The sequence below is a fragment of the Ruditapes philippinarum genome, unplaced genomic scaffold (assembly GCF_026571515.1).
Source record: "Ruditapes philippinarum isolate M1 unplaced genomic scaffold, ASM2657151v2 ctg10892_1_1_1_1, whole genome shotgun sequence".
NCBI lineage: Eukaryota > Metazoa > Mollusca > Bivalvia > Venerida > Veneridae > Ruditapes > Ruditapes philippinarum.
The window spans coordinates 1-14,287 of NW_026859730.1; the positions used below are offsets into that span (position 1 = coordinate 1).

The 14,287-nt window shown below is 33.5% G+C and overlaps 1 protein-coding gene across 1 annotated transcript; it reads right to left on the reverse strand.

Annotated features, from left to right (window-relative positions):
- Positions 1–59: 59 nt before the first annotated feature.
- LOC132757675 (E3 ubiquitin-protein ligase DTX1-like) lies at positions 60–13,511 on the reverse strand. Its single transcript, XM_060749025.1, has 8 exons — positions 13,330–13,511; positions 12,206–12,267; positions 9,009–9,092; positions 5,123–5,187; positions 3,732–3,878; positions 1,516–1,677; positions 1,021–1,110; positions 60–512 (listed from the first exon to the last, which is right to left on the reverse strand). Exons 1-8 carry the CDS (start codon positions 13,350–13,352, stop codon positions 285–287), a joined length of 861 nt encoding a protein of 286 aa, XP_060605008.1. The 5' UTR covers positions 13,353–13,511; the 3' UTR covers positions 60–284.
- Positions 13,512–14,287: the final 776 nt, after the last annotated feature.

Below are 14,287 nucleotides of genomic sequence, written 5' to 3' on the forward strand. Positions count from 1 at the left end.
CTTAGAAATATTGACTTCAGTGAACAGTCCTATGACGATTGAAACATTAAAAAATGCAGTGTGTTGGAAAACATTTAATATAATACCGAAGTAAATGTTCAAAAATCTATTCTAAAGTTCACATGAAAGACTCAGGTTGTCTTTACAAAACACAAGCTTTTATCAAAGTTACTGGTACCATAGTAACTAGTTACATAGTCTTTATTGTGAAATATTTAATATCACCAAAAATCCATGTGGATATAATCTCGGAAGTGTTGAAATATCTCGGAATCCATGACCTCTCAACCAGAAGGTAAATCTTTTTCTGTGATTCCATGTACTGCTAACTCGTTTAAAACATTATCAAGATATTTTGGGTCCGGATAACCGTGACCGGAATAATTTGAGCCGAGTTCAGTTTTATGATGGATCTCGTTCCAAGTTACTGTATTATCTTCACCGGTAGTCGTAGAATGCCCAATTGTAAATGTGAGACGTCTTTTCCACGCTATAATTAACAACTGAAGCACCTAGAATGTAAAACGATTATATTTCACTAGTGCTTCATATGTACAATTATTTGATGATTGATAAAATCTTTTGAAGTAGACGTAAATGTTTCTTATTTATTTTCTTCCTATATTTTCTGTAATCAATCTTGTTTTGGTGTTTTTTAAATGAAACCAACATAGTTAACAACACATATAACTGTCCATCTAATCTGGCAGGGCATGAGCTTATGTAGTTTAACATGTAGTTTAATACATGTACACATTATTTCAGCTGCTCGTCAACACCTGATTCAAACCACAGACCATTTTTAAACAGTTGAATGGCTTCTTGATAGAATCCAAAACACAAGCTGGTTTTCCAACACAAACAGTGGTACATAAAATACTATCCATCATTGTCAATTTAAGACAAAAAAAATAAATGACCCTTAATCCATTTTTAAAGGGGAGGTTAAGTACATGTACACTAAATGCCAAGCAATAGACCTATTCTAAAATGTTCAGATTTTATATCCCTATTTCTTACCTTTCTACCTTTATCACAGTCAGGTAAATATCCTATTCTAGGAAATCCTCGAGTTGAAAACTTCTTACCAGGGTTTGGATGCTCAGGTCCCTGCAAACAGTACAATCAATGACAATGTTCAAAAATTGATATGGTAAATACATTAAATCTTTACTGAATTGGTCAATATTAAGCAACATGTAACATTTTGAGAAGTAGCCTTGACTAGGATTTTCAAAATTCAACCTTGTTCAATCTTTAAATTCCCAAAATTAATACATGTAATGGACAGTTCCACAAAATGGGACATAAACAAGTTCATTAATGTTCTCTGAAGAAGGCTGTTCAGCCAAAACTTTGGTATATTGAAGGGAATTTTTAGAAATTGCAGTTGACTACTCATTTTTTACAATCAAGTCCATTTATGGAATTCAAATAAAAGTTAAACACCTATGCTGGATTTTAAGCCTATTAAATGTAAGTATAGTAAACACAATATGAGATTATCGTACGTACCTGTGTACCGCTGTTTATACTGTACATTATCTGTATGGTACGATGTTCCTCGTAGCCCGGTAAATGATGATCTATAATCTTGTACTCCATCTCTCCACGCGGACAATTACCCATCTTCTCACCATATATAGTCTTACATGTCGGACACTGCATATGACCATCCTGTAATCATTATATTATATACAGTACAACCGTTCATAGTGACCCTCTATACAGCAATCACCTCTTTACAATAACAGTATCATTTTTTTCTCCCCAAAATCAGTCTTCAATCAAATCGAGTCTGCAATTTTCATGTAATTTTGTTGCAATTAATGCTTCTGAGGGATCACTTTGTTTCCAGATTTTTTTTTTCACAATGAATTTCACTTTTATAAGGTAAAACCTTTCAGCAGCAACCAAAGTCTTTGTCTCAAAAGGGGTATTTCTCTACAGAGGTTGTACTGTATTACACAATACGTACATTGAAATAATTATGATCACTGTACAATAGATAAGTAGACCAAAGATGCTTAACACTTTAATAAGCCTGCTAAACTTTACAATATTACAATCATATTGCTTATTTATTTGCTGTTTTAAACAAAACAAGAATGTCGAACGACACATATACCCCCCTTTCTAACCATTGACTCACATAATTGGTAATTTTATTACAGAAACTTGCCAAAAATGGGTACATGGAAGTGTTCAATTATGAAAAAATCAACGAAAACCATTTTGACATTTAAGGCCCATGTGACATTGACCTTTGACCTAATGACCCCTAAATCAATAGAGGTCATCTACTACTTATGACCAATCACTATGTGAAATATGAAGACTTTGTGATGAATACTTTTCAAGATAATCAGCGGAAACCATTTTCACATTTTAAGGTCCCTGTGACCTTGACCTTTGACCTAGTGACCCCAAAATCAATAGGGGTCATCTACTAGTGATGACCAATCACTATGTGAAATATGAAGACTTTGTGATACATACTTTTCAAGATAATCAGCGGAAACCATTTCAACATTTTAAGGTCCCTGTGACCTTGACCTTTGACCTAGTGACTCCAAAATCAATAGGGGTCATCTACTAGTGATGACCAATCACTATGTGAAATATGAAGACTTTGTGATACATACTTTTCAAGATAATCAGCGGAAACCATTTTGACATTTAAGGCCCCTGTGACCTGGACCTTTGACCTAGTGACCCCAAAATCAATAGGAGTCATCTACTAGTGATGACCAATCACTATGTGAAATATGAAGACTTTGTGATACATACTTTTCAAGATAATCAGCAGAAACCATTTTGACATTTAAGGCCCCTGTGACCTTGACCTTTGACCTAGTGACCCCAAAATCAATATGGGTCATCTACTAGTGATGACCAATCACTGTGTAAAAATATGAAGACTTTGTGATACATACTTTTTAAGATAATCAGCGGAAACCATTTTGACATTTCAGGTCCCTGTGACCTTGACCTTTGACCTAGTGACCCCAAAATCAATGTGGGTCATCTACTAGTTATGACCAATGACTGTGTGAAATATGAAGACTGTGTGATACATACTTTTTAAGATAATCAGCGGAAACCATTTTGACATTTAAGGTCCCTGTGACCTTGACCTTTGACCTAGTGACCCCAAAATCAATAGGGGTCATCTACTAGTTATGACCAATCACTATGTGAAATATGAAGACTTTGTGATTAATACTTTTCAAGATAATCAGCGGAAACCATGTGGTCTACCGACGGACAGACCGACAGACAGACCGACATTAGCAAAACAATATACCCCCTCTTCTTCGAAGGGGGGCATAATAAATTAATTTACATAAAATATAATCATATGCAAAGAATTTATTATACTCTAGGCTCTTAAATTATAATAGAAAATGTTAAAGTGGCAAATTAACATATATAGTAGGCCTGCACAAACGTAGCTAGAGCCCAGACCAGCCTGCGCATTCGCGCAGTCTGATCAGGATCCATGCTGTTCACTTACCAACCCTTTTACAATTACAGAAACTGATAGCTAACAGCATGGATCCTGATCAGACTGCGCGATCCATGCTGGCCGCAAATGCACTATGTTGGTTTTGTCGTGATGCGGCTCATATCAGTTCACACTATATGAACTTGTACACTTATGTTATGAAAAATCTTTAATTTAATTAAGCATTCTTTCAAACTTCTTATATATATATATATAAATATACCTTAGCACCGCTATCATACATGGCTGTCACACATAGTTTATGGAACATGTGACTACATTTGCTGAGTTTGTAAACAACATGATCCTCGGGCGATCCTGTCCCGTGCCCCGACGCCTCGATCAACTTCTCACAACATATACAGCAATCCTGAAATACATGACACACTATATACACAACAACAACAACTTTACTACAGCCTGCAATAGTCCCAATATTTGCTTCAGTAATATTCCAATATTTTTCTATTGTCAGTAATAATCAAACATTTACAAATACTGCTACTAGTATTAGAAATAGTCTAACAGTAATAGGACAACATTTACTATAGTCTGATATAGCTGTTATTTTAAAACCATATTATTATTAGATTCAATGATTTTTGAAAGGTTATACAGCCCTATATAAACGGTTGTTTGGAAATTGCAAGCAACCAATTTATATACGGTCATATAGCCTGTCAGGAATATTTATAACAAATTTACAATATAGGAAACTTCCTTTTTTAGAGAAGTAAGATGTCATGATAAATTGAAAGCAGCCGTGTATATAAAACTATAGAAACATCAGGATTTTCCAATGAAAAGCAATGTTACAAATGTGCAGTATTTATAATACTGGGCTATATGACCTGTGAAGAATCCAACAATCTTTACCATGTACAATGTATATTATTATATAACTAACATTTCCCATGTTGTGATTGTCAGTCAAAAGCAAATAACAATGACCTTGACTGCAGAGGATACTGTTATCAACAATGTCACAAAGCTTGGCCCTAAATTTACTACAGTGTCTATTATTGGAAACCAATCATTAATGGCATTACTGGATATTAAAGGGTATTAGCTGATCAATCCAAAGCAATTAATATCATGTATTAATAACAGATTCAGCCAGCGTTTTTTCTGTCAAAAATACAATGATAATTTTATGCATTCTTATATTTATATGATTTAGAAAGGAACTTTAATGCTGAAAGCAAGAAAATAACTTCTGTGCTTTGCTTACTCTTATTTATGTTTTGTTTGCATGACAAAAGGAAATTGGTCAACTCTAAAAATCAACCAAATAAAGAATTTTATTTTGGTCATATAATAAAACAGGTTTAATACATTTTTGAAGATTTTAGTGAATATGCATGTTTCGGTGAATATCATATTTGCTACGTCCATAGACATGGATATTAACCTCATCATCATCGTACAATAACTGTATAATATAAATCTAACTTGTTTTTTGTTTTAGACTATCAAATAATTATATATACATGTAGCACATAATGATCCTCTTACCCCAATATTTTTTTTCTACATAATTTATTTATAAACTTCATTTTTCATACTATCAGATTTTCTGTGAACTATAATATATAAATGTTGTTATAAACTTACATCATCCGCTGGTGGTGAATTCAGTATTTCAACATAATCATGTAAGATATCTTCACCAGAAGATGCTGAAATACAAAATCTTAAAATTATAAAACTTAGATGACAAATTGTATAAATAATAGTTTTATACTTATTTTCTGCTTAAAAATTAGCCTTCTAAGTAGCACTCTAAGTAGCACCATGCGGCCAGTGCCGGCCATGTTTTTCTTTTTTACCTCATATAGACGTGTTTCGACAGCTTTTCTACCCCCCCCCCCCCCCTTCTTGAGGCCACAAACAGTGAAAAAATGCCCTATTCATGCCCCAAACACTGTTTTTCGTTTGAGATATGTTGATGAAAAAGTGATTACTTTTTTCGGCGCCGCTCCCTATCAAAAAGGTACATCAAGGGGTTGCCAAAAGGGGGTGTGCTCCCTTCTGTTTCTGGGGAATCAATATGCAATTCTTCTTTAAAAGGTTTTCACTTTTTTATGGATGCAACAGAGAACCAACAAGAAACATGGCAATGCCATGAAACCAGGTTTTCAATTATCACCATTGTAGATAAATATATTGTATTTGAAATACAAATACAAGCAACAAACAATGTAACTATGTGCAATGTAAAACATGAATAATGTAGGAGGAATCGCCACTGAAGAAGTCTTCACTATATATTCTGTATAAGGAAAAAAACAAAGGGCCATAATTAGGTAAAAAATATCCAATCACAAAACCCCGACAATATGTGCCAGGGCGCTTGGTGACAAAGCTTCTGTGAAAGTTTGAACAAAATCCGTTGAGAAATGTAGGATGAGTTCAGCACAGAAGAATTTGTTCACTATACATGTATATTGATAATTCTGTATAAGGAAAAAAAACAAAGGGCCATAATTAGGTCAAATATTATCCAATCACAAAACCCAGACAATATGCGCCAGGGCACTTGATAACAAAGCTTCTGTGAAAGTTTGGTCAAAATCCTTCGAGAAATGTAGGAGAAGTTGCGCATGATAGAAATTGTTCACTATATATTCTGTATAAGGAAAAAAAAAGGGCCATAATTAGGTCAAATATTATCCAATCACAAAACCCTGACAATATGCGCCAGGGCACATGATGACAAAGCTTCTGTGAAAGTTTGAACAAAATCCCTTGAGAATTGTAGAGGGAGTACAGCACAGAAGAAAATGTTTACTATATATTCTATATAAGGAAAAAAACAAAGGGCAATAATTAGGTCAAATATTATCCAATCGCAAAACCCCGACAATATGCGCCAGGGCACTTGGTGACAAAGATTCTGTGAAATTTTGGTCAAAATCCGTGGGGAAATGTAGGAGGAGTTGCGCACAGAAGAAATTGTTCACGATATATTCTTTATAAGGAAAAAAAACAAAGGGCCGTAATTAGGTCAAATATTATCCAATCGCAAAACCCCGACAATATGCGCCAGGGCACTTGATGACAAAGCTTCTGTGAAAGTTTGGTCAAAATCCGTTGAGAAATGTAGAAGGAGTTGCGCACAGAAGAAATTGTTTACGCCCGCCCGCCCGTCCGCCCGCCCGCCGACATACCTCAATCTAATAACCAGTTTTTTCCTTCGGAAAACCTGGTTAAAAATGCTGAAGAACACATATGCCCCCTTTCTAGCCCTTGACTCACATTATGGTTATTTTGTTTTAGAAACTTGCTATAAATAGGTAAATGGTAGTGTTCAGTTATGGAAAAAAGAAAATAATGAAGACTTTGTGATTAATAGCCTTCAAGATAATGAGTGGAAACCATTCTGACATTTAAGGGCCCTGTGACCTTGACCTTTGAACTTGTGACCCGAAATCATTAGGGGTCATCTAATAGTTATGACCAATCAATATTAGAAATATGAGGACTTTGTGATAAATAGCTTTCAAGATAATGAGCGGAAACCATACTAATATTCAAGGACCCTGTGACCTTGACCTTTGACCAAGTGACCCCAAAATCAAAAGGGGTTACTTTACTACTTATGATCAATCACTATGTGAAATATGAAGACTTGGTGATAAATAGCTTTCAAGATAATGAGCAGAAACCATACTACTATTTGGGGACCATGTAACCTTGACCTTTGACCTGGTGACCCCAAAATCAAAAGGGGTTATCTTCTAGTTATGACGAATCAATATGTAAAATATGAAGACTTTTGATACATAGTAAGCAAGATACTGAGTGGAAAACATTCAAACATTTAAGACCCTGTGACCTTGACCTTTTACCTGGTGACGCAAAAATCAATAGGGGTCATCTACAAGTTATAACCAATCAATATGTGAAATATGAAGACTTTGTGATAAATAGTAACCAAGATAAAAAGTTGAAAACACACTATCATTCAAGGCCCCTGTGGCCTTGACCTTTGACCTAGTGACCCCAAAATCTATAGGGGTCACCTACTAGTTACGACCAATCAATATGTGAAATATGAAGACTTTGTGATAGGTAGTAACCAAGATAATGAGCAGAAATCATTCTGATATTTAAGGCACCTGTGGCCTTGACCTTTGACCAAGTGACCCAAAAATCAAAAGGGGTCATCTACTAGTTATGACTAATCACTTTGTGAAATATGAAAACTTTGTGATGAATTCTTTTAAAGATAATCAGCGGAAACCATTCTGACATATAAGGCCCCTGAGACCTTGACCTTTGACCCAAAAATCGATAGGGGTCATATACTAGTTTTGACCAATCACTTTGTGAAATATGAAGACTTTGTGATGCATAGTTTCAAGATAATCATTCAAGATAATCAGCGGAAACCATTCTGACATTTAAGGCCCTGTGACCTTTATCTTTGACCTAGTGACCCTAAAATCAATAGGGGTCATCTACTAATTAAGTTCAATCACAATGTGAAATATGAAGACTTTGTAATAAATACTTTTCAAGATAATCAGCGAAAACCATGTGGTCTACCAACGGACAGACAGACCGACCGACTGACATTAGCAAAACAAGAGCTGTCGGTAGGACAGAAACCCTCGACTATTCTTAGTGCTTGTTATTAAAAAAAAAAATGCTTGATACAGATAGATACCTTCTCCTGTTTACAGGTTGGGGTCATGATGGTGAACAAGTGTGCAAAGTTTCAAAGCCATATGTCAATGGACTTTGAAAATATTTGAACTATTACAAAAACTTTAAACGTAAATTCTAAGTCGAAAAAGGGGCATAATTCTGTCAAAATGCTTGATACAGTTACCTCCTCCTGTTTACAGGTTGGGGTAATGATGGTGAACAAGTGTGCAAAGTTTCAAAGCCATATGTCAATGGATTTTGAAAATATTTGAACTATTACAAAAACTTTAACATAAGTGGTTACGCCGACGCAGACGCCGACGCTCGTGTGACTACAATAGCTCTACTTATTCTTATTGAATAGTCGAGCTAACAATATACCCCCTCTTCTTCGAAGGGGGCCACATTTTGTGTGAGCACTAGTTGTCCTACAGTGATTATCAATGTCTATGTCATGTGATTTAGCATACAATTTCTTGTAAAGTTTCATAACTGAAAAGTTTAATTACAATATTTCTTGAATAAAATTTTCTAACGGTAACTTTCAATCTTAATATTTCTTTCAATAATATTTTCATGCAGTAAATTTCAATAATAGTATTTTTTTAATAACATTTTATATATTTTCAGAAGGTAAATTTCAATATTTATATTTTCTTCAATTACATTTTCATACAATAAATTTGAATTATAATAATTTCTCTAATACATTTTCATACAAGTATTTCAAAGTGACCATAAAGCTTATTGTTTTGTGATACACAAAAATTGTAACAAAACAAGAAACCAGGTCTTTTCACCTCAGGAAAAATTTGAATGGGAAATTTAACTACAACAAAAGACATACTAGTTTTATTGCTTCTTTTGCCAGGTTTAGGGGCAAGGTTAGGTATTCTATCATAGGATGGTTGAATTGAACTTCCAGTCGCTCCTGTAAAATATTGTCAATAAACATATATGAGCCGCATCATGACAAAACCAACATAATGGGTTTGCAACCAGCATGGATCCAGACCAGCCTGCTCATCCGCACAGTCTGATCAGGATCCATGTTGTTTGCTATCAGTTTCTCTACTTGTAAATAGGATTTGTTAATGAACAGCATGGATCCTGATCAGATTGCGGGGATGTGCAGGCTGGTCTGGATCAGAGCTGCATCAGTACTAAAGGTGTAGTACTTAAGTACCAGTACCAGTACTTGGCAAATTATGCAGTACCATTACCAGTACCAGTACTTGGCAAATTATGCAGTACCATTACCAGTACCAGTACTAGATTTTAGCTTGGTACTGCAGTACCAGTACTTTTTTTGGTGAAGTAATTAAGTATCAGTACCATTACTTTTATATATTCATCAAAGTTTGAATAAAGTTCTGTTCTGAATAAATACAGAGTCAAACAAATAATTGCAAATATTATTCAGCAAAGTCAAAGTCAAAATTTTATTTGCAATTCGGCAGATATCTGCCTTTGGCAATACAAACATAAATATACATATGGCAAACACACAATAATAAATCTAACAAAAGCAAACATACATTGAATGAATATTAAACATAACAATGCATTATATTGTGTTAAGATTATTTGTGGTATATCGACAATTTAATACCAATCATAAGATTGTTTTAATATTTATTTTATAATTGTTCATTTCTTCTATCAAATGCATCTCTTAAGAATTTGCTTAAATGATATAGATTTTTTCTTTTAGAATTTGTCATTAATCTAGAAAATTTATTTAGATTTGGAAAAGTGTGTGGCAATTTGTCTTTGATTCTTAAATCTCTATATAATGGACAGCATAAAAGAAAATGATATTCCGATTCAACAGCTTGCTGAGAACAAAATTTATATTATCTCGCATTTCTTTCAACCCCAATATACATGTATCTTCCAGTTTCAATTTCTAATGTATGAGAACTTAGCCTAAAAATTGAAAGTTGTCTCCTTAATTTACTATTATCAACAATATTAAGATACTCTTCAAAACAAAAATCATTTTTATACATTCTATAGTAATCGAGTTTTGGCATTAATTCAATCGATTTGTGCCATTTCTGCACAAATTGATCTCTTAAACGTTGTTTGAATGATACAATATAGTTACAATTATTTTCAAAATTCTCTATACAATTTGAAAAGCCTAAGTTATTAATTATATTGTGAATACTTTTAGCCCAAGAAGATCCTCTAAAGTTATATACTTGATCACTATATACACTAAACAATTCTGGTATAGACTGTTTCTTTATTTTTATCCAATATTTTAATGCTCTTTCTTGACATAAAACTGTTAAAGGGAATCCACCAAGTTCTCCGAATACTGCGTTGTTCGGAGTTTGTTTTTTAACACCTAAAATGCTTTTACAAAACTTAATATGTAATTTGTCAACTTCTTTGCAATCAAAAGCGCCCCAGATCTCTGAACCATACAGTAATATTGGTACTACCATACTATCAAAAAGTTTTAATTTTGTTTTTATATCAAATTAAACTCTATCAAATAAAGATAAAAGATTATGATATGCCTTTAAAGCTTGGCAGGTCATCAATTGTGTAAAGTCTTTTCCCAATATACAGTTTGTTTAAATGTAAGTTCGCTCTCAAGCCAGCATCCCGTGCTTTCTTAAGATAAGGGTTTAACAATCTTCGCCGTTCCTGAATCGCTTTAGGGTACTGGTCGCTTACGCCATGACTAATTGTATCCTTTTTTTCAAACACTTTGTTTTATTATTGATTTGATATCAGGATCTTTGAATTTTGCAACTATTGGGCGTATTAAAAAAATTGTTTTCTCTATACTGACCAATTCGGTGCGCTCTAACTATTTTGATATTTTCTTCCGGATTGACCATTCAGCAAAGAAATAAAATCATAATTTACATAACATATTTACAACTTTATAGTTTTAACATACTTTTTACAAACAATATTTACAACATATATTTAGGTCATATCTAATTGTTTAGTAACCAGTCAACTGTATAAATACAATGCAAACATCTTTCATTTAAAACACAACAGTCTTTTGTTGCCTTTCACACCTTCACACCTCTGTTCAATTTATACCAAAGTAAATAACAACTTTTTATGGCGCTTACAATATCACTTTTTTCACTTGAAATGGGATTTTTTAGAAAAGAAGAAATTAATTAGTGTTTATTTTGTTCTTTCACTAGTAAAGACAAAGTAATAAAAGATTGAATAAGGATATTTTAGGGTAAAGAGTTATTGAGTCTGTTTATCTTCATTTAATTTTAACTTAAAGTCTTTGGTGCTTTTTATGATGAATACTATGTTAACATTTGAAGGAATATTGCAGCAAATTATCTTTATATTTGATAACTTACTTTTTGACAAAAATAAAATATAGTTAATGTAATTTACAGCTTTATTTTATGAGAAAAATTGATGTTATTTATAATTTGATCACAACCAAAAGTACTGGGTAATGCAGTAGCAGTACCACTTTGTAAGACAGTACTGCAGTACCAGTACCAGTAGTAGCAAAATTTTGTAAGAGTAATTCAGTATCAGTACCAGTACTTGCAAAATTGCTGCAGTACATACTGCAGTACCAGTACCAGTACCAGTAATGCAGCTTTGGTCTGGATCCATGCTGGTCGCAAATGCACTATATTGGTTTTGTCATGGCGCGGCTCAAATGTTACAATACATACAAGTTAAAAAGCATTGTGTCTATTTAATTTTTAGTAAACTGGGTTCCAGTCTAGCAATTTTTCATGTGCTTCTGTTTGGCAAATTAACATCAGAAACAACCAAGTTACAGTGAAATGCTCATATGAAATAGTGCATAACTATGTTATGAAAAAGGAAAAAAAAATTATCAACGTGACTTGCTATTTTTAGTTACAAAGTCATAGTTTTTACTGTAGGAACTTTTTAGAAAATTTCCCTAAAATTGATAAATGGTTAGATCTAGAAAGAAAGTCGGGCAAATCCGTTACAAATATTGAGCATGTATAGTATAAGGGTAAAGTATAACCCTTCATGTATATTAATAACCTAGAAAAAGGTTACCTGGAGATGGTCTCACTCTCCCTTGCCTGCCACTAGAAAATAGTAAAGCTGGGTTCAAGTTCCTGAAACAAATCAAATATCATAATACTTAAATACAAGAACATACTCTCTTGTAAGTCAACTTGCTTGATTTTACACTGAATACTTGGCAGAGAAATAGGAACGTAGTCTTTACAAACTTGTAAATCAAAATTAGGAATATAATTTTGTCAAAATCCATGACAGAATTACATACCCTTACATACACATGAGTATGATTCTTACATCATGAATAAGTATTCCATGTTTTAAAGCAATTATAATCATCTCAATGGTTTCAGTGGATGTGATGTGATACAAAAGTACAAACCAAAAGAAAGATAGATTGGCGTTCTATAACCAAATCCACAAAAGAGTTATATGTTGTTTTTGTTCTTTCAGTGAAAGAGATGGTCAATCACAAGTGTTATACGCTTCAAAGCGTAACAGAATGACAATGTGTTCTATGAAAGAGAGGGGTTGATGGTTTTGTTTGTTTGATTGGGTTTTACGTCACACCGACACAGTATAGGTCATTTGGCGACGTTCCAGCTTTACTGGTGGAGGAAGACCTCAGGCACGAAAGGGCACCTGAGTAGAACCAACGATGTTCCGTAAGCTACCTGGATAGCTTCCTCACATGAAAGAATCCAAAGTTCCTGTCAGGATTCGAACCCACAGCGGTGAGGGGTTGGTGGTACAATGTACCAATGTACCAAGATGTCATGTTGACATGGACTCATAGACACCAGCATATCAAATTAAGGATAGGTTTCTCTATTATAATAATAAATAGACCAAGATAAAGATTAGTGAGAAAAATGTGACTTATTATAATTCAATTAGTTTATATTCAGATTCTAATACGACGGTTGTTGTTGTTTATTCTGGTAAAACAATAAAGTAATATTGAAGATGCCTATAATCTATTTAAGACAAAATCATTTAAAGAATATTAATTCTCTTACATTCTACTATATCAATGTATTTTACACTGCTGAAAATTTGGAGAAAAAAAACTTATTTTGAATTTTAAACATTAAATTAATTTTGATCATTACAAGATCATCACAATTATTAATACCGCGGTACTTTGAAAAACTTACCTTAACCATCCCTTATTTAACATGAGTATTTTTTCCGTTATGTTGCTTAAAGACACTTTAATGTACGATATTATAAATAGCTCTTATATCCAATACTTAACCACAGTATAAATAACGAGGAATATGCAAAATCCTTAGAGTATCGAGAAATCACATGAAGTGTGACTCTGAGTGGATTTTATTATATGAATTTCTCGGACACAAACTTTTCGCGAAATGTTATGATTTGTCAATACAATAGATCACAATGTCACTATTGTATTATAATAAATGTACTATATGGCTAAGATCCTGTTAAAACACCCTTTCACCCACTTCATAAAAGAAGGTTTCATCTCCAAATTTACACTGTTGTACAATGTAATGTAATTTCCTCACACATTACTCATAAATAAACAAATGGTATCAACAATATTGTTTATATACTTCAAAAATCCAAGTTTCAATATTCATAAACAATAATGCAGTTGTATTATTTGTGAAGAATAATTCGGATAAGAGACTATTATCATGTCTTGTATTGGGAGAATGAGATGCTAGCCTGGTATAGATCAAAGATTTCTCCTGTATTGAGGATTATTATACGAGATATACTAGATCAATATTATTAAGGCCTTATAAAATCAATTGTAACAGCCCATCACATCAAAATACATATTCTTCTAGGCTAAAGCATGTCAATTGAAGATTATCTCTTTTTTATGGCTTGTAAATATTTTCACGTCACAGAGCATGGAGTCACTACATGCACTGTAATATCATATTTGAGCCGCGTCATGACAAAACCAACATAATGGGTTTGCGACCAGCATGGATCCAGACCAGCCTGAGCATCTGCGCAGTCTGATCAGGATCCACGATGTTTGCTATCAGTTTCTCTTTTTGTAATAGAGTTGGTAAGCGAACAGCATGGATCCTGATCAGACTGCATGGATGCGCAGGCTGGTCTGGATCCATG